Genomic DNA, 22,101 nt, shown 5'->3' with positions numbered 1-22,101 from the left:
ATCGAACCAACAGAGCATATCAACATATCAACCGTCCTGCTTTGAATGAGGTCATCTTTTATGTATAGGTGCTAATTAAACAGGCTTCTTTTTAATATCATTATTCGCCCCCAAAAATGTATGTTGCCTTCTAAATTACTAAGTCAGCCACAATTAATAAAGCGTCGAGCATCTAAATAATACTATCTTAGCCACGAGTTATCTTCCACTCTAAATACAACTCAGCATGATGGTTATTTTTTTGCATCTAAATTTGTAGCATGCATTCTAACAGTAAACTTCTTAAATACTATTAAGTGACATCATAAAAATATTTATTTAGCTTCTAATTTTTTAACTCGTACCTACTGCGTTTTTTGTTTAAAATATAACACATCCCATATTAATTGACCCAGCATGGAAGTAAGCATGCAACATGCAGCAAGCATGGCTTCTGTCACGGCTCCGGCGCTGCGGGGCTCCGGCGGTTCCATGCGAGCTTATCGTCGCAAATGGTTTTCACGCTCACCACCGCAGCTTCGGCTTGCTGGCCGGCAGGGCCGGCCAGCCTCAGCCGCGGCTTCGAGCGCTGAAACTACCTGCGCCTCAGCTCGCAGGCCGCCTCGCCCCTCCGCGCCTACGCGGTTTTGAATTGCACTCTAGGGGTAGGGCAGACAAGACTACGTGGAGTCGGTTTTGCAGCGATTCGTTTTCGTCACTAACTTCAATTTTTAATACAATGTTTTTTAATTGAAGGTTATAAATGGCAATATGCTAAATAAAATGAATCCAAATTAAATTCTACCATCAAAAAAAAAAACGAGCCGCAAGAAAAACGTTGATCTCGTTTTTCTTGGCTCGTTTTTGGAAAAATGAGGCCGAGTTAGTAAATTAGATGACAATCTATATACATATAATAAATCTGTAAAAAAACTGTGTCTGTACATTGAATATATTAAAAAAATAATAATTGGGTGGGGTTTAGAAACAGTAATGGAGCACAAATCCAAAAAAAAAATTCTGTCTGTTTGTCTGTATGTCTGTTTGTTTGTACACGCTAATCTTCCGAACTACTAAACGGATATCAATGATTTTTTCTTTGTTGTATCAGTATTAGGCCTGGTCAACATATAGGCTATAATTTATCTTCGAAACTTGAAGACCTGATGCAGAACTCCAACAGACCAATAAAACTATAAGAGATACAAATATGGTGCCGTGGCAAAAATTGTTTCATTTGATGAGCATTTTCAGCTGAGATAATAAATTTTAAGATCTGGAACACCTGATGTGGAACCCCAAGAGCCCAGCTTCTCTGTACCATATACAGGTATGCCGTTTTAGCAAAAGTTGTTCAATTTGATAAGAACTTTCTATTAACTTATACAAATTGAAGATCTAAAACACCTGATGTGGAACTCCAGGGGCCCAGCTAGACTATAGCATATAGAGGTATGACGTTTTAGCAAAAGTTGTTCAATCGGATAAGCACTCTATATTGACGTAAACATCGAAGATCTGGAACACCTGATATGGAACTTCAAGAGCAATACTACACTTGAAATGTATAGAAATGAATGTTATGAAATAGGTATGGTGAATCAAAATAAGTAATTAGTCCGTCTTTTAGATAACCCTAAAATAATGGACACTCATTTTTCTTTTCTCTCTCTCACAAACAAATAATAACGAAGATACAACAACGCTTGAATTTCGTGTTAAGTCACTGCTTAGTACAAATTTTACTTTATTTTACATACCTAGACGTGGCGTCACGAGCCCCCACTCTCTAACTTTGTTGCGTTTTATCTTCATTATTATTTTGTATGTCTCTTCCAGACCTCGGGACTACAGAGTTCCGAATTTTTGGGAGGCAAACGTGGGGTCGAAGCCAACTCGCTGAAGCCCTTTTGAGACAACTTTAATGAAATGGTGACACAAAACCGACGATTATCCCTTTATACACTATAGAAATGAACCCAAGGACAATCTCCGGTGGACGTCGTTAAAAAAAAGACAATCCCCGGTTCTGTGCTAAACTATTGCTAACTATGGAGGAAAACTACTTGGGCTATTTTGATGGGATGTTAGTGGATGACAATGTATTAGGTACATGTAAAAACGGCAGGTGGAGACTCGCCACCTCACTTACTGGGCCCCCGGGAACCAGTCACTGAATAGCAACAAGAGGGCAACAGGGACATGAGCGGCTAAAGGGTGAGGATATCTCGGCGGACTTTAAACGCGGATTACGCGCTCCCTGTGCTTACCATGAGGCACCTATCCTCCGAGCAGGGCTACTAATCCTGCTCTAGCGACTCCACTCTGGACGGCCAAGCCAAGCCAGAGGCGTGAGATCTACCCCCGTCATGGTTCACTCCGACCGGCCATAGATGGGGGACAGTATACATTCCCTGGAGAACTCAGTATATATAGCCCCGCGGGGTCGCTACTCCTCGTCATCAGCCTCAGATGTCCTGCGGTACCTATATCTCATTATTATTGTCGTTATTATCTCAAGAGCCTTTGTCCCAATTATGTTAGGGTCGACTTCCAGTCACGATGCAACTGAGTACAAGTGTTTTACAAGGAGTGACTGCCTATCTGACCTCCACAACCCGGTTACCCGCTCAACCCAACACCCCTTGGTAAGACTTACTGGCTTCTGACTACCCATAACGACTGCCAAGAATGTTCAATGACAGTCGGAACCTACAGTTTAACATCCCCTCCAAATAACGGTCATTGGTATCCAAAATATACGTAGAAAGTACATACGAACTTAGAAAAGTTGCATTGGCAGGCACTTGCCAGACCTGGAATCAAAGACGCACGCTCATACTTGAGAGATTGGTTCTCTACCCACTAAACCACCACGAATTCCACTAAGTCACCACGACTTTGTCATCTATTTAATGTTTTTTTACGTAATAATACCTACGTGTAATATTTTTGCCACACACAACTTAAATGCGGACTAATTAGAATCACTACTTTTATCCCTATGGTCACGTCTATTGCGACTATTCAGATCTTTGATTTTGCTGACCCCATAGTCGCTGGCACAAGGGACAGGTTCCGCGTACGAAGTCGCGAGCTAAGTGTATAAATAAGAAGGACAAGTTACAATAATTGATGATCTTTTATTGAAGCTTTCTAGTAGATGGCGTTGTAAAAAAGACGAATTAGTTTATTAGAGGCTATGTCATTTCCTCGTTGCTTAGTTATAAAATTAGAAGTTTAATGATGTGTCCAATAAATAATTTTGTGGCTACAATGATTATTTCCCTTTATGTATTACTAAATACGGACGAGCTAGAGGCTATTTCCAACATAATGGTCACTCTATTTCAGTTTAGTCACTCAATAAAGATTCTTAAAATGAATTTTCTCTGAAGGAACCTCTCCTTGGTAACGGAAAAGCTATTTTCCAAGCATCCAGCGCATCAGTCTCTAACACGGTACCTCAAAGATTAACTAGTGAAGAAGCATAGAATATTTTCCTGGATTATACAACCGTACGGTGAAATGAGGAGAAAAATACTTAAAATACTTGTGGATTAAAGATTTCTGTGTTCCAGGAGTATTGGGAGTGCAGCTTGCTACCTCGATCGTCCAATAGATCACATTTAAGATGGAGTTGCTTCTAATAGTTATGTCCAAAATCTGTGGATGCTCATGATAGATACCTAGTACGAAAACATATTTTTCAAACTATGGATAATGATAAAATTAAGAACTTCTTTGAAATTCCATTAAAGTTAATTTTTCGAGAGTTCCTCAAGGGCGTATTTTTAGTCCACTGCGATTTGATAATTGCTACACATGTAATTTCTATTAGATAAAGTAGTTACCTATCTATGTAAGTAAATTCAATGATTTTAAATAGTTGAGGAAAGAACATGCATGATTTTAAATCATGCATGTGCCCGTACATGCATGGTTTTAAATCATGCATGTTCCTTCCCCAAATATTTATAGTGGTATTTAAAGAAATCTTTAGAGGAGTTTGGTGGTCAGTGGAGCAGGAGTTTTAGGATCATGAATGAATGATGAAAACTCCAACTAGGAATTAACCGACAAAAAAATGAAGTACTTATTTATAGAAAACGACCTTGATTCCAAATGGGGATCAACATACAATGCCAATAATTATGCATCTGGGGCAGTAAAGAGCTTGGAGCAGAAAGCTTAGTGGGCGAGGGCAGCGCAGGCGCGTTATGTTATGGGAGTATCGATCGCTGCCCGCTTGTTGCCGCCAGTGCGCGCGCAGGAGCCGGGGGTAGTGTCACCATCGTCTGACCAACGAGGGACTGAGGTTTTCCCGCCGCGCATCGGACTCGCGCATAGCCACGCGCAAGCCCAAACAAAGGGGCGAAGAGAGGGGTATCCTCCGAGGGCGCGAGCTCGGCCCGGGACCCTCACATTACGTAACATTAAACGCACAGGACGGCGCACAAACAATGTGATTTTATTTTATCTTAAATTTTTCTACTGTTTTTGAATATACAATTTTTTAGGATAGGTATTGTGATATTATGTTAACTGTCAAGTGTAAAAGAAGTTCAGTTTTATTTACGTTTTGTGATTTTAGCACTCATAGGTATATCGAGTAAAATATTTATTGAATCAACGCAAAATAAGAAGAAAATACACTACAGCAAATAATATCTTTTGGTGAAATAATTAGAGAATTCTCTAGAAAGTGATATAAATTATGTACACAATCGATCGATCGCTTTAGAGTAAGTTTAGTTAGGTTTAAGTCATTAGGAATAATGAAAACGTTTTCAAAACAAAATAGTAGTATTGTACGAAATGTAACAATACGAAGTTAATTTTCATTGAGTAAATTACAAAGAGCAGTGTGTTGTGGTGACATCACAAGATGACAATGGGTAAGTTTTGCATTATTATATTTTCTCAATAAACTAAATTTTACCTATCTCTTGTTTATTATCACAAAACTTTCATATTTGATTCGAGCCATGGAATATTTTCGATGACTGTTGAATCAATAGGTGGCAGATATTTATGATCAGTGCAAGTTTCCTTCACGCAGCAAATCTGCAAATGTTTGCTGATGCGTAGTTAAGCAACGGTTTAGGTACAGGCCTTCTTCCTGCACGATTGGACATAACGGCAGTCTTACATAGTTTCAATATACAATAACAAACATAGTCCAAAAGCTCTGAACAAAATAAACCTCAGTGGCTGTAAAAGAGCTATACCTAGGAGCTGTCCTAGGTGCCGTAGGAATTCCGATCAAGCGAAATAGTAGCTCTTAGCGTGAACCTTATGTTTGACGTACATGGAACCTTGAAGTTAATGCACTTACCTAACTCTACCTGCCTATTGATAACTAAATCCCTCCTATTTAGGGAGTTCTACGTGACCTATCTATAGGTACAAGGTACCTCAACAAGTAGATACCTACATCAAAGTGGACAAATAAAACCTACAAATCTAGGTAGTTCTGGGTAAATATCATTCATCTACATACTGCATCTTGCTATATCTTACGGCAATGCAACTCGTGTGTTTATTATACGAGTCCGTACAAGCAGACACAACAATACGAGATGCATGTTGCGTCACCGGATGAGACGCGGCTAAATCGCAACGTGTACTCTCAATTCTACGTATCTACAGCAGCAAGTAGATATGTATGTAGGTACAGGGTACTAAGTTCCTACGCACACCTGGCTGCTGATGAAAGGATGCCATTTAAAGAGGAAGAAAAGGATTAGAATAAATCAATACGATAGGTACTAAAACCCACGTTCAATTTTTTTATCTTTCAAACGTTTATAAACCTGACGATGAATGATGATAAACTATAAATTCATCCATAATTCTCTCCTCCTGAAACTAGATTTTAGGTTGTGTTTTGCGTATCCTGGAATAGGTACATTATTTTCAATTCTTTCGGTAGCTCGTCAAAACCAAAGATAACTACTAATCTAATAAATTACGTAATTTTGGCGTTCTATTCATGAAGGAACTTTGTATATTACTGATGTTATTATAATAAACAAGCCAATTGTAGTAGGTAGGTACATAATAGGACGCCTAATTTAGAATGTTAATTTAGTAAATGAGTGACGCAATTTTGACGTTACATCTAACTTGATCCATCTAACCTGCATAACTGAAACTGAGTGTGAAGTCAGTTTGTTGAGCAGCGCGCGCAGTGCGAACGTGCCGCGGAACTGTACGCGTGAGTCGCGGCCGCGCCTTCCTGCGCTCGCGGTTGTCCAGTGTCCACGGCTTTACCACTTACACCAAGTACTTCATGTCCTCGGTTTACGCAGATTGACTGCACCGCTACCGTAACATAATACACGCTACAATCGTATTCAAACGTGCGTGACGAAAATTTTCGCGCGGTTTTTCTCACAGTCTCAAAACCCGTTGACAACTAAACTAATAGTCAGACAGAACAACATTAAATGTATGAATTACAATAATGGAAAAAACTGATTCATTTGCTATCTTGGATATCAACATTGGTGATAAGGTCGATAAGAATGATGCAGACTCCGAAACCAATTATAATGGTGCAGATTCCGATGAAAATTTGAAAAACAAGCCCTTTACTACAGTTATTAAAATTCGTAAGTCTACACATTATAGCAACAATAACCAATTAACAATACAATAATAAGAAATAGGAAAACGCTAACTGATTTTATACTAATTTGGAATATTTTTGGCATACAATTTCTTCAAAAGTGAGGGAACATATAAACTGTGAACGCCCCTATTATTTTTGTACACCTATCGCTAACTTGTTGTCTCTATACAAAGACTTGGATGTTTTAAGAAAAAAAAACAACTCAGCACTCACAATTCTGCAACCATCAATAACAACAATAGTGCTTTATTTTTATTTACGTTCACACAGCATACTTTGTTGTTGAACAAGAAAATAATTGCTGTATTGTGATCACTAGATATGCATTGTCCAACTTTTAGATCGTGAGAAGAACCTAAATCTCCTTTTTTTACTGATAAAGCTAAAATGTCTGTCTGTTACTTAGGTATAAAAATACTTATTTACGAATGTTTGTTTTTGTTTAGGGACAAATGACGCAAAGCACATCTAGGTACGAGGTTGTACCGATTTTACAAATAATTCTCTGCATTATCATTTCACCGAAAGACAAAATATAACTTCTTCATTGAAGCGCTCGAACTATTTGTTAGGGACATGTGGAGCCTTAAATTTCTCTTTATAATACTTAGATAAGAAGAACATGAATGTGATTTGCGTATAGTGACTTAGTGGCACGTTTGTCGCTTCCGCTAGTCGCCCTCAATATCAGGTGCGCACGCGCTTCGTCCCTGGACGGCGAGTTGTGAGCCACACCGAGGCTCTAAGGCAGTGGTTCTTAACCGGTGGTCCGCGGACCACTGGTGGTCCCTGGAGGCATTCCAAGTGGTCCGCGAAGCTTTGCTACGCGACGTTGCTATCCATCTTACTTGACCAACAGAAAAAAATTAAGGTTTGAAATGTAGCCCTTTTAAAAATCTCATTAAATTAAAATCTGTAGCTTTTCGTTTTTTGCTAAATAATAAAGAAATGAGTGCTAATTATAAAGTGTGCTTGTATTCTTTATCAAAGAACCCTCAATTTTGACAAACCAATGGGGTGGTCCCCGGCAAGACAAACTTTTGGTAAAGTGGTCCCTCATGACAAAAAGGTTAAGAACCACTGCTCTAAGGGAACCAGTCGTATTCCACTCCGCTGCGCGCGTTGCAATGCCCTGCTTCCTATAAGCTAAGCAGGCTCTAGCTTAAATAGCTGGGAAGCACACAAAGAGAATAATAAGCGGCTTGCTGTTGTACCTAAACTAATTAATGTTAATTGTAACCTTCCGCAATAGTATGGCACTTGTCAACATTCATGTTGTCACAATACGCAGTCTCATGGGACTTGCTGCTGTATGCCGAGAAAGCGTGTCAGATTAGAGATCAGGAAAATATTTTAAGTATAAGGCATGGTAAATAAATATGTGGTTTATGATCATAGAAACATTGTTTACCAATTACATGTTTTTCGTAAGTTTACACCAGGTGTCGGTATCGTATCGGTTACTGCATAACTGATGTATGAAAAACTGATCCACTTACTTTGATTGACCGTGTAATGTTAATATATTGAAAAAAAAAAGTAATTTATCAAGCTTTCCGACAGTATTTCAAAGTATACCATCCTATAAAAGGAATCCATCACTAATTCTTTCGTTATTAGTTAGCAGCTAACGTATCGCAACCTACCTACGTAACGTCTTGATTCCTCACCAATTGGATTTTACATTGAATTACATACCTTGATTCCACATTGAATTAGTGTTTCCAAAGCAATGGCTAACATAGAACAAATCATTTTGTTGGCAGAACGTGACCGCGGTGAGCGGGACTACATCGGGTTCGCGACCCTACCCGAGCAAGTGCACCGAAAATCTGTGAAAAGAGGGTTTGATTTCACACTAATGGTAGTCGGTGAGTCTGGCCTGGGCAAGTCGACACTTATTAACAGCTTATTCTTAGGAGACCTCTACAGAAATAGGAAAATACCAGACGCTCATGGTAAGACAAAAGAGAACTGTTTTCACCGTTTGAAATATTTCAGAACATTCTGCAATCAAACAAAATGCATTACCAATTTCTCTCAATGCCATTGCAGATAGAATAGAAAAGACAACTACAGTGGAAAAGAAAACTATGGAAATCGAAGAACGGGGGGTCAAGTTAAGATTGACAATTGTAGATACACCTGGATTTGGAGATGCCATCAACTGTGAAGACTCATGGAGAGTTTGTTCCGCTTACATCGATGAACAGTTTAGACAGTACTTTACTGATGAAAGTGGATTAAACCGGCGTCACATGCAAGACAATCGAGTGCACTGCTGTCTCTATTTCGTTCCGCCCTGGGCCCATAGGTAACATTTTATATTACAATACGTACACGCACTTAGTATTTTACTCTTAAGTTACTTTCTCTTTTGTTCTTTTATGCTTGCGTTGTCTTAGACGGTATTGTGTTGTCAAACAAGTACTTATGGGAACATTAGAAAATTATAAAGGCGAACATCGTGTGTAATGAGGCAAATAATTTGAAATTGACCAATTTCACCGTCAATCTTGGCCAATAGATACCTACTTCATGGAGAAAATACACACCGACCTAATTTCTCTAAATAGATTACGTCCCATAAATTGTACAGTCTCCCATGTGCGTGCTAGTCGCAGTCGTACGTGTCCGGAGGAGTGTATTATTTTTATTAGGTCGATTATGGTCAGGGTCTTAGAGATAGGAGCGCCGATGCGGAAGCACACGTGCTACTATGCTTGTACTCGTATGCTATAAGTACTAATTGCACCGACATCTGTAGTTCAGACTGATACACACTGATACTCGACAGAGTGACAGAAAGATCCAATGAAAAGCACCTAATCAATGCATCCCTATTTAGACTACTTAAAATATTCAAAGCAAGAATTTATTTTTCGAATTAAATTAAACACACAGCGCATTGGGAGGCACATCGTCTACAAATGGCTTGATTTATTTGTAGTGTCATAAACGTCAATAACTTCACTTTATTTGATCGCTAGCAATAAACAGATCAATTTCGAGCCGATGTCGTGTGGCTATTAAAACTCTTATGACGACTTCGCCAGACATTTCCCCGCTGTAATTCTTACCATGCTTTGACAACCTATCAATGGTCGTTACGAAAGCCATCGAGTGAATATTGATTTACTAACATGATCTCTTTGTGTAAATTGCTTTACAAGTGGTCGTTTAAACACAGCAACAAATCCATCCTTATGCGATTATAGTCCATCAAAAAGTTCTGTATATTATTTTTTTACTGAACGGAACAATACTTACGTATTTTATTACGCATTTTGTTACAGCTTACGTCACGTAGACTTAGAAATGATGAGGAGGCTACATCGTAAAGTAAATATTGTCGTGGTGATAGCGAAAGCGGACTCTCTCACGGCAGCCGAGGTGAAGCGGCTTAAATCGCGAATACTAAACGATTTGGAGGAACATCAAATTCAAGTACCTAAGAATAACATTAGATTTTGAACCCAGTTTACTGTTTGGCGTCTATAAATGGCACTTAAACATTTCTTTTAATTCGTGATTAGGTGTATCAGTTTCCTGAATGTGACAGCGACGAAGATGAAGAGTTCAAACAACAAGACCGTGAGTTGAAAGCCGCGGCTCCATTCGCTGTCGTCGCTTCGGATATTGTGTTAGAAGTAGGAGGCAAGCGAGTACGTGGCCGACAATACCCCTGGGGAATCGTCGATGGTAAGATTATCAATGGACTTTCTTTTTGCTACCTATAGTTATTGTGTCGGTATCTACCACAGTTACATTCGATTTCTATGATATCTACTTTCAAGAGGACCCCTAACTAGATCAGGCTATAAATCATTTCTTAGAAGCAATACACTTAATTTCTGGAATCCAATCAGTTAATATTCTATCATTACCTATGCTAGTATAATAATACGGCTTATCTGGAAATTGCTCTGGTACTAAATTAGTAAACAATAGTAAACAATCTTACATCATTTGTTTTGTCATCCATGTTTACATTCTGAATTCTGTCAACAATCAAAATTATCAATCCATTCATCACATTATTAGTATATCAATCATATTATTTTGTGAGTAGGTACCAAAAGAGGTATGCTTACATAGATTCATGTATTTATCCCCCCTGATTATAACGACGTCTAATCATGATTGATTGTGCTAGCATCCAATTTAAGCAGCAGTCCAATTTTAACCATTAACAATATTTAACGCTGATTCATTGCCTCGCAGTGGAGAACCCTCGGCACTCGGACTTCACGAAGCTGCGGACGATGTTGATCTCGACACACATGCAGGACCTGAAGGATGTCACGCAAGACGTTCACTACGAGAATTTCCGAGCGCAGTGCATCTCGCAGATATCTCAACACGCCATGCGGGAAAGAGGGTTTGTTGTGTTCTCTTATTTTTCCTTCGATTTCAAAAATAGTATAAGTATATGTAGTAGTAAGTTCATAACTACAGTTTCTCTCTGTAAAGATCAACTAGAGATAACAATTGCTAGTATTTGAGTGCCCGCTAACAACTACCGTTAGGAAGTCATGCGACAATAGAGGAGGTACCTACGTAGGTAGGGCTAGGTAAACTGTAAGTGAAAAGATTACACCATACCTTCCAATACTTACTTACGTAGGTAATTCGGATTTTTTCATTGAAGTATCCTATTAAAAGAGCCCAAACCGCCCGCCTACAATACTTACATGCATTAACGATCACGTTGACCCCACTAACTAGCTAAATTGTCCGTGCTAAATAAAAGAGGGTTCACCTCAATAGACGCGCCATGACTGTTTCTGGGGGCCTAGCTTAAATTAACTCATATAATCTTATGATTAATGTTATCTCTTCTCTTACTAAATAGATTGAAATAAAAATAATTCTTCGGTTTCTGCCAGTTTATGTTCTCGTATTACTCAATTACAGATGACTTCATATGTTATATTTGGTCCCTTTTTAAAAATAGAACGTTATAACTAACTTAATTTTGTGCATTTTAAGCCCGCTGCTACCTACCTATTCAATTGGTAGCCTTCTTAGGACTTCTAGTATTTTAAAGTGCGGTAAAAAGATAATAATAACTAACTTGTAGAGTAGAGTTGGTACAATATTCTACCTTCTTAGGCACAGGCTGACTGTAAGACAATAATGTTTTTAAGATGGATTTTTTTAATGATTTCAGGAAACTGAAGAGAGATTCCATGGGGAACAACAACGAAGTAGTTATCACGGATACAGATAGATTGTTGCTACAGAAGGATGAAGAGGTAATAAACCACACCTTAACGAGACCAATCCTCTAATGAAGACTCTTTAGTCAAGTTGCCATTACGAATTCATATCAAATGTACTTAATACTATTTTATTTCCTTCACAGATCCGTCGTATGCAAGACATGTTGACGCAGATGCAAGAAAAACTCAAAGCTTCCGATAAAAAACATGACAGTATTATAGATGTATAGAAAATAGACTGCAATGTATAGCATAGCATAAACATTACGTACTCACATAAGTAGACGTATAATAAATTATGAGAACCTCTTTAGAAAATTCAAATGAATTTAGATTTTTATAATACAAGTTAGTTAATACAATAGGTATGGTGATTTACAACAATTTGCAAAGACAACAAAAATTTTAATTTATAGGTAGGTAGCTACTTATTTGTCATGTATTTGTATAGATTCATTTTATTACCCAATTCAGTGTCTAGTAATACGACGTGTTGAATAAAATAATATCAGTCGATTAGGTATATGGTACCTACACATAAGTACCTATATAGACATTGAGCGGTGTAATAATAATTTATACAAACGAAATTTTATGGAGTTCCTCGCTCCAAACTTGGCCGAGGGGCCGAGTCGGAAACAGCAGTTGCCTTTAGTCGCCGTCAATGGTAGCACCACGTCTAAAATTATGTGCACTAGAATAAATTGAAACGCGCAATGGATAGGTACAGTCGAGCAACGCTATTTCCGTATAACACAGGCCATTTTTGGAAGAACATGGATTTTTCCTCACGATCTATCGAAAACTATCATTAGGCTGAATATACCTAGGTAAAATTATAGTTATTGTCGGTAGTTAACCAACTTTATCTTTGCAATAACATTACTTAGATGTATTAATCTACAATCCTCTTTTAAGTTTTTAGTGATCTAGTTGTTATGCAGTTTGATTGATAATTAGTACCTAAGCCTAACAACTATTATACGCACCTATATTATACATTAAAAATGAAAACCCTCCACAAACAGCACAAGCGTCATCAGTTCTGGTACAATCAATAAGGCTTTCCATCCATCCAGGGGTTTTTTTTCGTGTTTTAGATAGGTGGGTACAGAGCCGTTAGTGGGTAATTTCCAAAGAGATTCAGAAAGTGTCCAGCTTTGATGACGCAGTCCAATAGTCTGTGGATTTAACAGTGCACCATGTGCAGCATCTGTACCCACCTGCCCCTCTGCCTGTGCCGACGCAAGTTGAAACAAAAATTGTGTTAACAATTTATTTATCACCAACAGTACCTAATAATGTATCAATATCGTATGTATAGATAGACAGACTGACTTTCTATACATGTATCACATAATGAACTCGACCACTAACCTACATATTTTTATTTTTTTGGAAAGAAAATTTATTACAACCATCAGAAAATAAAAACATTGTCACAGTCTAGATAATTATACCAAAGCGTTTAATAAATTATGAACTTTGTATCGATATTATTGAAATAAACTGTAAATTGATACTTTAAAGAGATTTTTATTTTAAAACTCACAACAAATATTTATTTCTTGTCTCTCGTTGACCAAGGCAATCACAGTGGTTGTAAAATATATAGCTTTTCGGAATAAAGCCCTTTGAAAAAAAAATCGAGTCTAAAAACAGAGTTATGGTAACCCCGAACCTAAGGCCCGAACACAGAAAAAGCATATTGAGAACCTCTTCCTTGTTTGGAAGTCGGTTAAAATTGTAACACGAACCATAGCTAAATATTAGGGCGAGATTCCACTGGTTCTTCCGTTCTACTATTTCAACCGCTACTAGAACAAATATTAGGTAACAAATTTCAAAGTTTTTATATTTAACCTGCAGTACAACAAGGACTGTGTTACTTTATACATACAGTCATGGACACATAATTAAAGACACCCCTCGACTCGAAGTGAAATAAATAGTTATGGTACTGACATGAGCTTAATCGCGGTATAAAATGTAATGTAATTATTATTAAAACAAACATTGTATTGTGTTCTATGAATTAAGGACAAACAATATTTACTTTCTTTAATACTTTAGATATAACGCTTTATGGGAACTGAACACTAACTTTTGTAACGGGTACTTGGCTGGCCAGCTAATTAAAGACAGTAAATGCCTAGTTAAGAGAAAAAAACGAAAGATAGAAATGGTTGCCATACTTTTTTTTTAAGTGGGTAAAATATTAAAGAGAACTCAAATTAGGTAACAATTTAGGTTGCCTTCATTAAAATTTTTCATTTTAGTCCAAATAATACGACTAAAACAAAAATTCTGGTAAGTAAAATGTTCTAGGCTTTTTAAAATAAAGTTTTGTCATGCGGATTCACTCATACCACTTAAACTGTAATAAGGACATGGTAATAAAATTATTTTTAAAGATGCCTTGTTAATGGCACTAAAAAAGTCAAGGTTTGAGAACAACTGAAAACCGACGCCGAGGAAAACTTGTCCGCAAACAGACTTTACAGTGGTTTTATAAGGATATTCACATTATTCGGTACTGTTTTTTTCGGAGTTATCTGATGCTAAAAGGACGAAAATTGTGTCTGCAGAACTTTAAGATGAGAGCCGGGTCGGAAAAACCTGTAGGGCATGGGTATCGGAAGATGTTGCTTTTGGAAAAGCAAGGCGTGTCCATACTGTAGTTGGCGTTTTCCATCAAAGGTGAAAGTTGCTCTAAAGAAATATTGAAAAATGATTTTTTTATGTGATAAAACAAAGGGATTTGATGAATTTTTAAAAAATAAATTGATTTTAGTCACCTCCAAAACATGTGATGGAACCAAAGTACACCAACAAAGTTCTCAAATGTAGGAGGCGAAAATGTTATAGTGGGGGCTGCTCGCCACTGTTTAGTGTAAGAGCCTTCAGAAAGGTATTATCAAAAATAGCCGAATTCAAGTACTATAATATTTCAGAAACACGCATATTGTTATAAGCTAAGCATAATTTACCGGACATTAGGACTTTCCAAATTAGAAAAGTTCTGAAAAACTCTGCAAGAGTAGTAAAAATGACTCTTTGATCGAGCAACTTATGATGGCTTTGGTTTGGCCTATTGCAAATCCAATGAAAAAAAAACTGGTAATAGGCGAATAATACCATGGCAATAAGTCGTACATGGAACATCGATAAATTTTACACGGATTTTAATTAAGCATGGGAAGAAAATTCCCTTAGCTACTTCTACAAAACTGACCGCTTGGTCGTTCAGGGATGTCGTACTGTTATTTGTTATTGAGGTAAAATGAAATAAACCAAATATTAATACATATTGGAATGTTTAATTATAGTGTAGGGAATGTTGTTGTAGAAACGTAACTCCTATTTCTCCTACTCCTAACTATTTCTTCCTCTGAGCAAATGGAGTGTCTTTAATTAGATGGCCAGGCTTCGTTATGGATCATACCGCCCGAGATTCGGATAAAGCGAAAAAAAAAAGGGGCGGGGGATTATTAAATATAGTCATTATTTTTAACATTTCACAATGACCTCTTAAATATTTTAAAATAGAAAAGAAAGTTCCAATAGCAGTCTAAAAAAAGAAATACAGATGAAATGCCCCGGTGAGTTAAGACTCCAACTGTGTCTTTAATTAGGTGACCATGACTATATAAATACCTGCATTTTTTGCATAAAAACCGGGCAAACTCATGTTAAAAACTCGACTTAAAAGACACGGCATCAATCTGAATGTTTAACATGCTGTCATATGTCAAGACATAGCAATGTCAAAATGTTATACTTGTCAAATGACCAATAGCGATCATTAGGGAAGAAATTATTACTGCGGTTGAAAAATTAAAGTTTATAAACTAAAGCATTTCAATACGTGTAAATTTGAGTCCATTAGAATATAGCATGCGATAATATTTTTTATAAGCCAAATAGAAATTCAAAATGGGTGACAGAGACCTTTCTATGGGCCCTCGGAAAGGTGTAACCTATCCAATAAAGGTTCAGTATTGTGGTAATTGTTCTATGCCGATAGAATATTGTGAATACTACCCAGAATATGATAAATGCAAACAATGGCTTGAGAAAAACCTGCCCACGGAATTTGAGAAAGTGAAAATTGGTGAGCCTTTTGTGTAACCTGTTGGATGCTAGGTTAATTGTATAAACGAAGTTTTCTGCTAAATTGTCAATATTGATGGATTAGAACTTATTTAAAGCGAAAATAATCTTGCTAATTAAAGCTATACTTGAAAAAAAGTTAGAAAATTTAAAAATAACCAATCATGGCATCTAATATTCCTTTCAATCAAATGTTAATTTATTATTATAGATGAAGAAGAAAATGCCGGCGGTGAAGAAGAAAAGAAGCGACAAAAGCGCGGTGGAAAAGGCATGTTGAAGTCAAAGAAAAAGGAAGATGTCCCCAAGCTAGTGCAAGTATCTAGGGCCCCTCGAGGCAAGAAGAAATCTGTCACTGTGGTCTCTGGTCTGAGTACTTTTGGTGGGTATTTGGAACCTTTTTCTTGCGTTATATTATAAATGCCCATCTCAAGCCTTACAGAATCATTTTCGGTAAAAATAAAAACATGCTGCACTTGCAATTTTGTCTACCACTTCAGTGTTCATGTCTGTGTCCATTCGCTGTGTCAATGCTTAACTGTGATAAGATACAAATATAGCTCATTTGCCTTAATTTTTTTTATTTTATTTTCAGATATTGATTTGAAGGTGGCTGCCAAATTCTTTGGCACAAAGTTTGCTTGTGGCTCTTCTGTTACTGGGGATGATGAAATTGTAATCCAAGGAGATGTGAAAGATGATCTCTTTGATATTATACCTGAAAAATGGCCTGAGGTATTCATTTTTACTATTTTATTCATAAATATGCACTTTTGCATATTATAAATAATGTACTGTGTAACATAGTGACCATCACATGCCATAGATTATAGACTCATTTCAGAAACAAGTCTCCAAGTAATGATGTCCATGATCCATAGCCACATCATTAGAAACAGAAATGATTTCATTTGTTTGACATACATTTTTGTTTTAAGTATGCACTATATTTTTACCTTCTACTACTTAAATTCTTAAAACTAAAATAAATCTCACTTAAATTATGTTAAAGGCTTTCCTTTAAACCAAAAAATATATTAAATGATGTAATGTTGTTTCAGATTGATGAAGATAGTATTGAAGACTTGGGAGATCAAAAAAGATAGTCACAACTTTAGAGAATTGATATTAACTGATGTTGCTTTTTTACTTAATAATTTTGCTGTCTGGTCAGTGTTTAAGTCTACACCTTTTTTTACTTCTATTGGGTTTTTCCTTTCACAATAAAAAGAAAACCATTGAAGAAGATAATTCTTCAAGTAAAAATATTAAGGATTAAAGCATTATGTCAACATTTTCTTATTTATATTATGGTCTTCATAATTTGAATAAAGATGTGGAAAGATTGTCGTAATTTCTATTTCATTCTTGAAAACTATAAATCAACTTTGCGCCGAATTTACTGGAATCAGAACACAAAGCTTGATATGATATTTAATAACAGTTTCACAGGTATCTTGAAGGAATAATAAAATGTGGTTGCTCCATGCGAAGTCTGGTGGGTGAGGCGATCGTAGCGCACGTCGTGTTAGAAATTCCTACCTACAGTTTTAAATTATGAAATCCTTTTTGAAACAACCATAGATTATTAGGATCCCACTACAGTTTGATGGATTGACGTGACTGATATTGTGATATGAGTCCAAAAACGAATACGGTAGGGCACTGTATTCATCAAGCTCAAATGTATTATGTAAACAACAAAAGGAAATCAGCACATACTCGTACAAGAAAAAGTCACAGAAAAAAACCCTCGATTGCCGATCTATCTACTATTCTATATCTATGGAAACAACCAGTTAGATTTCCTAATTCTAGATGGCGTTGCTGTTGCGCACGCTCCCAATGATCCCATTCCATGAAGAATTTCATCAGATTCCATGAGAGTATTTTATAATAACAAACTGAAGTTGGCGTTTTCCAAATGATTATGTTGTTTTTATCCTCATAGCACTGGTATTTCTCGTACTTAAAATGAAGATATAACTATCATTCTTTAACCACAAGTCAAAAATCCTGAAAATATTTTAACATGCGGCTCTCAAGTCACAAGCTCCACTAATTGAGGCTAATGCTTTTAGAATTAGGTATATTTTTGTATTGTTTTTATGTTTAAAAAAATACAGTGCAATATTGAATACTCGATACAACCAAATAGGGCTTGTATGTTTTGCTTGTTACCTTAAGCTATATGTTAGCTTTATACATTTAATTATAAATTAATAATTCTTAATAAAGTAAAAACGGATCCTATACAATATTTTCTAATTTAATAAATACCTGCGTTCCATTTTTTTCGTGGAACGGTAATAATTATTTTTTAATGGTATTTTATTTGTCTTTCGTAGTGGGCAACATCGTCTTCTACTTCGCTAAACAACACAAAATAAAATCACTTTACTCATTTTGCATTCGTTGTGTGTTGTGTTTTGGTTTTACAATAATGATGAAACGTTAGTGTAGAACAAAGTGAAATTATTACTTTTTATGGAAGCTTGGAAGTGATTAGCGGCTAGTTGTGATCATAATGTAGCGCTCAGTCAAGTTCCGTAATCCATTATCCCTAAATAAGTTATTGATCTTTTTTTATTGTATGAGACTGTAAATAAATATAAACTAAGAAACATGTCTGTGGTCAAGGGAAAACTTGTGAAAATGGAAGTCATCCAAGTTGGTGAATACGAATTCACCAAACAAGACATTATAGGCCATGGAGCCTTCGCCATGGTATACAAAGGAAGGAAGAGAAAGGTATGTATGATCTCAAGATCTATGACGCGCTTTTGTTCTAACTTGTCTTTACAACTTATATTAGAGAAACCTAAATACTTCTAGGTGCGAAAAATACAACTATTGTTGTTTTACGCATCTACAATTATTGATTTCTTCCTGTGGTGGGTGGTGGCATTTTGTTGTATTATGTTGCAGAGTATACATATAGCACTGATTTCGCAATACATTTTAGTATCAAAATAATGTGTTATCCACTCTAAATAGTTGACGCAAATGCCATTAATAATAGATAATATGTTGTTGTTTGTAGGAAGTGTTTGAAAATTCATTTTTTGTAATCAGCTGTTAATTAATAACCTATAAAACTTTGTAAACATTACTATTATTTACTGTAAGTTATTGGTCTCGATAATGGATGTAATTTTTTGTCTACAGTTTTGCAAAAAACTGAAATAAAAGTAGATTCATATGGTTTATATTTGAGGTCAAATTTTATAACAGCCAGTTGGTGTTGTTTTACACTATAGTTTACTTAACCAAAAAAGGAGTATCTTTAAGATTATACACTCATCGTAATACATACACAGTTAAAATAATAGTAAATAAACACACATTATTTTGTATATATGCACTTGAGCACAGTAAATCACTGCAGATGGCTATGCTCTAATTTCAAAACTGATAAGATACTTCTCTAAAACTATGTTACAAAGACATAGTTACTATTTCCACATAACTATGCTGGGCTACGTATTATCTTACTAAAATGTTATTCTAATGCTGTATAAAATTTTAAATCTCATAAATTCATTTTCTATTTCAATATATTCAATTTCATGTATATTGACTTCCTGCTTAATGAATAAAAAGTTGCCCATAAGTTATTCTGATATTTAAATGCTTTATTACTTTCATGTTAATTCATCAAAATCTATTCAGTAGATTTTGCATGATACAATAACAATTCATACATTCTTTCACATTTACCCAGGCCACGTTACATAGATTTCAAACTTTATCATGAATTTTCTGACCACAACAAGTTTCTACATTTTGTATGTAAAGAGCCAATATATGAGGGAATTCTATGTTTATGGAAATGTCTAAATGAATAAAAAAATGCCCATCATTGATCATATGGATAGCTTGGATAGATGAACATTCATTATACTCAATTCACTAACCACTTGGTAATTAAGTCAAGTTGCATAAACCATTTTTTATTTATTACCAGTTCTTTTTCCCGCAATTTCACCCATATTCCTAATGGCTTTCCTTGATGGGCTACAAGATATATGTAACTACAAATATGTCTCATAGCTATATTTAAAGAACAATGTCAGACGTCCATAGTAACTTAGGCTCAATAAAAATATTTCATGTACAGTGAAAATTCTTACAGTTTTTTGTGTAGTTTAATGTTAGAAGCTTTTCTATGTTTTCCACTTTTGCATTGAACTTCTCAAAACCAAATTATTCCAAATTATTAAAACGAAAAACCTGAACTCGATAAACAAAATAATATGATATTTTTTTTTTGAAAAGTTCTAGATAACAATTAAATATTTTATAAGAATTTAGTATTTTATATTTAAATTTTTGTAGTAAAGAACTTTGTGTCCGTGAGAATTTAGTTTTAAAAGTTGATTGGGTGGGCCGAAACCTGACATTGTTCTTTAATAATTATATATTTTTCTGGTATATTTATTACTTCAAATAAAATAGTTAAATGACATAAAGTTACCTTATGTTGATAAGGTAACTTTAGTTGTAGGATAAAGTGACCCATACTGTCATTGGGTACTATTTTTTGAAAATAATAAGAATAAAAAGCTTCAGAGTTATAGCTATTAAACAAAGAATCACTCAATTATCTACCACATTAATAGAATTACCATCCAAATGATCTTTGAATATTACATATGGAGGTGGTATCTATCATGCAGGTTGTTTCTGATTGTCTCAAAAGTTAAATCACTTCTATCTGTCTCATTCAAAAGCAATAGGTTGTTACTCTACTTATGAAATCAAGACATTAATGATTGACCTGGATTTACTATATTATTATCGAAAGTAGTAGTATAGTATGTTTGTAGGTGAAGTTTCCTTAAAGCCAGTTTAATAAAAGATGTTACTAGACAGTAGACTTAAATTTCAGTTTCTCAGCTATATTTCGAAGTAACGTCTCGTGTGGCGTGTACTTAGGCAGCTGCTCGCCTATTCCGGTTTCTGTCTGCAGCTGCTAATAACTAGGTTAATTTGCGTGTGTGAGTATGTACTTAAAAACAGAACTTATTCGTAAACCCTGTTTAGTGTTTAATACTATGTATGTCATTTCAATGCAGTCCTTCTAATATTATACAGGGTGGTCCAAAAGGTGACGTCAAACCGCACCTTTCATTTCCCGCTAGAATAATAAATACGGGTATGGTGTGTCATGCAATATAAAAACTTCGTGTCCAAACAGAACTCACACTCGGCCGAATTTCTTTCATAGCTCGAAACATAATCGTACCCGGGCGTAGGTATATTCGCTCAATGATTTGCGAATCCTGAAATGACATCAAATATCAGAAATTTTACACGCTGTAGAACACCTATCTCTGGCTACTATGTTTTGATATGATTCCGAAAATTGCAACTAAATCTTAATTAGGTAAAAAAGTCGTGGTGGCCTAGTGGGCAAAGAACCAACCTCTCGAGTATGAGGGCGCGGGTTCGAATCCAGGTCAGGCAAGTACCAATGCAACTTTTCTAAGTTTGTATGTACTTTCTAAGTATATCTTAGACACCAATGGCTGATAAAAAGGTGAAGGAAAACATCTTGAGGAAACCTGGACTATATAGTCTGAAATCACCAACCCGCATTGAGCAAGCGTGGTGATTAATGCTTCAATCCTTCTCCGTGAGAGAGGAGGCCTGTGCCCAGCAGTGGGACGATAAAAAGGCTGTAACTGTAACTGTAACTTAATTAGGTGCTACATAGTGTAAATCCTCTCATTTATTTCTAACAAGGTGTTACTTGAGCTGACGTCATTAACCAGCTTACCTGGTTAAGTTGTATACAGTGGCAGTACGAGCATTAGGTTTCTCGTCTTTGTTTAAAAGCAAGTGGACAATAGATCGCCGCACAATGCGACACGCAACGTGCGCACCGTGCCTACACCTCAAGGGCGTTATACTAGGCACGTGCACAGAGGACCATCTAAAAGCATTTAAATACATTGCAACGGCTTCCGTTGGGCCTTGTATCAATCTAAGGATATCAACTAATTAGCAAACCACACCATGTTTCAGCAGTCCTTCTCCTTACAAGAGTGACTTCTAAATCAAAAAATATTAGTTGCAAATGTAAGAATTGTACAATCAAGTTTTACAAAAACTGTAAGTTTAATTAACATGAGCCACGTGTTA

At 36.1% G+C, this 22,101-nt stretch overlaps 3 protein-coding genes across 5 annotated transcripts in view; all 3 read left to right on the top strand.

Moving 5' to 3' along the window:
• Positions 1-4,424: 4,424 nt before the first annotated feature.
• On the top strand, positions 4,425-13,370 carry LOC124637309 (septin-2). Of its 2 annotated transcripts, none has more exons than XM_047173670.1 (8): positions 4,425-4,877; positions 8,383-8,574; positions 8,672-8,930; positions 9,913-10,063; positions 10,153-10,318; positions 10,841-10,997; positions 11,790-11,874; positions 11,985-13,370. In XM_047173670.1, the coding sequence occupies exons 1-8, from the start codon at positions 4,868-4,870 to the stop codon at positions 12,069-12,071; spliced, it is 1,107 nt and encodes a 368-aa protein (XP_047029626.1). In that variant the 5' UTR covers positions 4,425-4,867; the 3' UTR covers positions 12,072-13,370. The 2 variants fall into 2 exon arrangements, with proteins under 2 accessions (XP_047029626.1, XP_047029625.1); XM_047173669.1 differs by lacking the exon at positions 4,425-4,877 and adding an exon at positions 6,150-6,596.
• Positions 13,371-15,614: 2,244 nt separating this feature from the next.
• On the top strand, positions 15,615-17,308 carry LOC124637776 (density-regulated protein homolog). The gene is made up of 4 exons (XM_047174421.1): positions 15,615-15,955; positions 16,166-16,336; positions 16,550-16,689; positions 17,016-17,308. The coding sequence occupies exons 1-4, from the start codon at positions 15,778-15,780 to the stop codon at positions 17,058-17,060; spliced, it is 534 nt and encodes a 177-aa protein (XP_047030377.1). The 5' UTR covers positions 15,615-15,777; the 3' UTR covers positions 17,061-17,308.
• Positions 17,309-18,302: 994 nt separating this feature from the next.
• Positions 18,303-22,101, top strand: part of LOC124637854 (serine/threonine-protein kinase unc-51) — a 36,295-nt gene continuing 32,496 nt past the window's right edge. Inside the window, exon 1 of one of the 2 annotated variants that reach the window (XM_047174567.1) lies at positions 18,303-18,705. In XM_047174567.1, coding sequence (XP_047030523.1) covers positions 18,580-18,705 — 126 coding nt within the window. In that variant the 5' untranslated portion in view covers positions 18,303-18,579. The remainder of the gene's footprint in view (positions 18,706-22,101) is intronic. The other variant, XM_047174568.1, reaches the window with a different exon arrangement.

Source organism: Helicoverpa zea, chromosome 16 (assembly GCF_022581195.2).
Source record: "Helicoverpa zea isolate HzStark_Cry1AcR chromosome 16, ilHelZeax1.1, whole genome shotgun sequence".
Lineage (NCBI taxonomy): Eukaryota > Metazoa > Arthropoda > Insecta > Lepidoptera > Noctuidae > Helicoverpa > Helicoverpa zea.
Note: the sequence above shows the minus strand (reverse complement) of the source record. Positions and strands in the feature narration are given on the sequence as shown.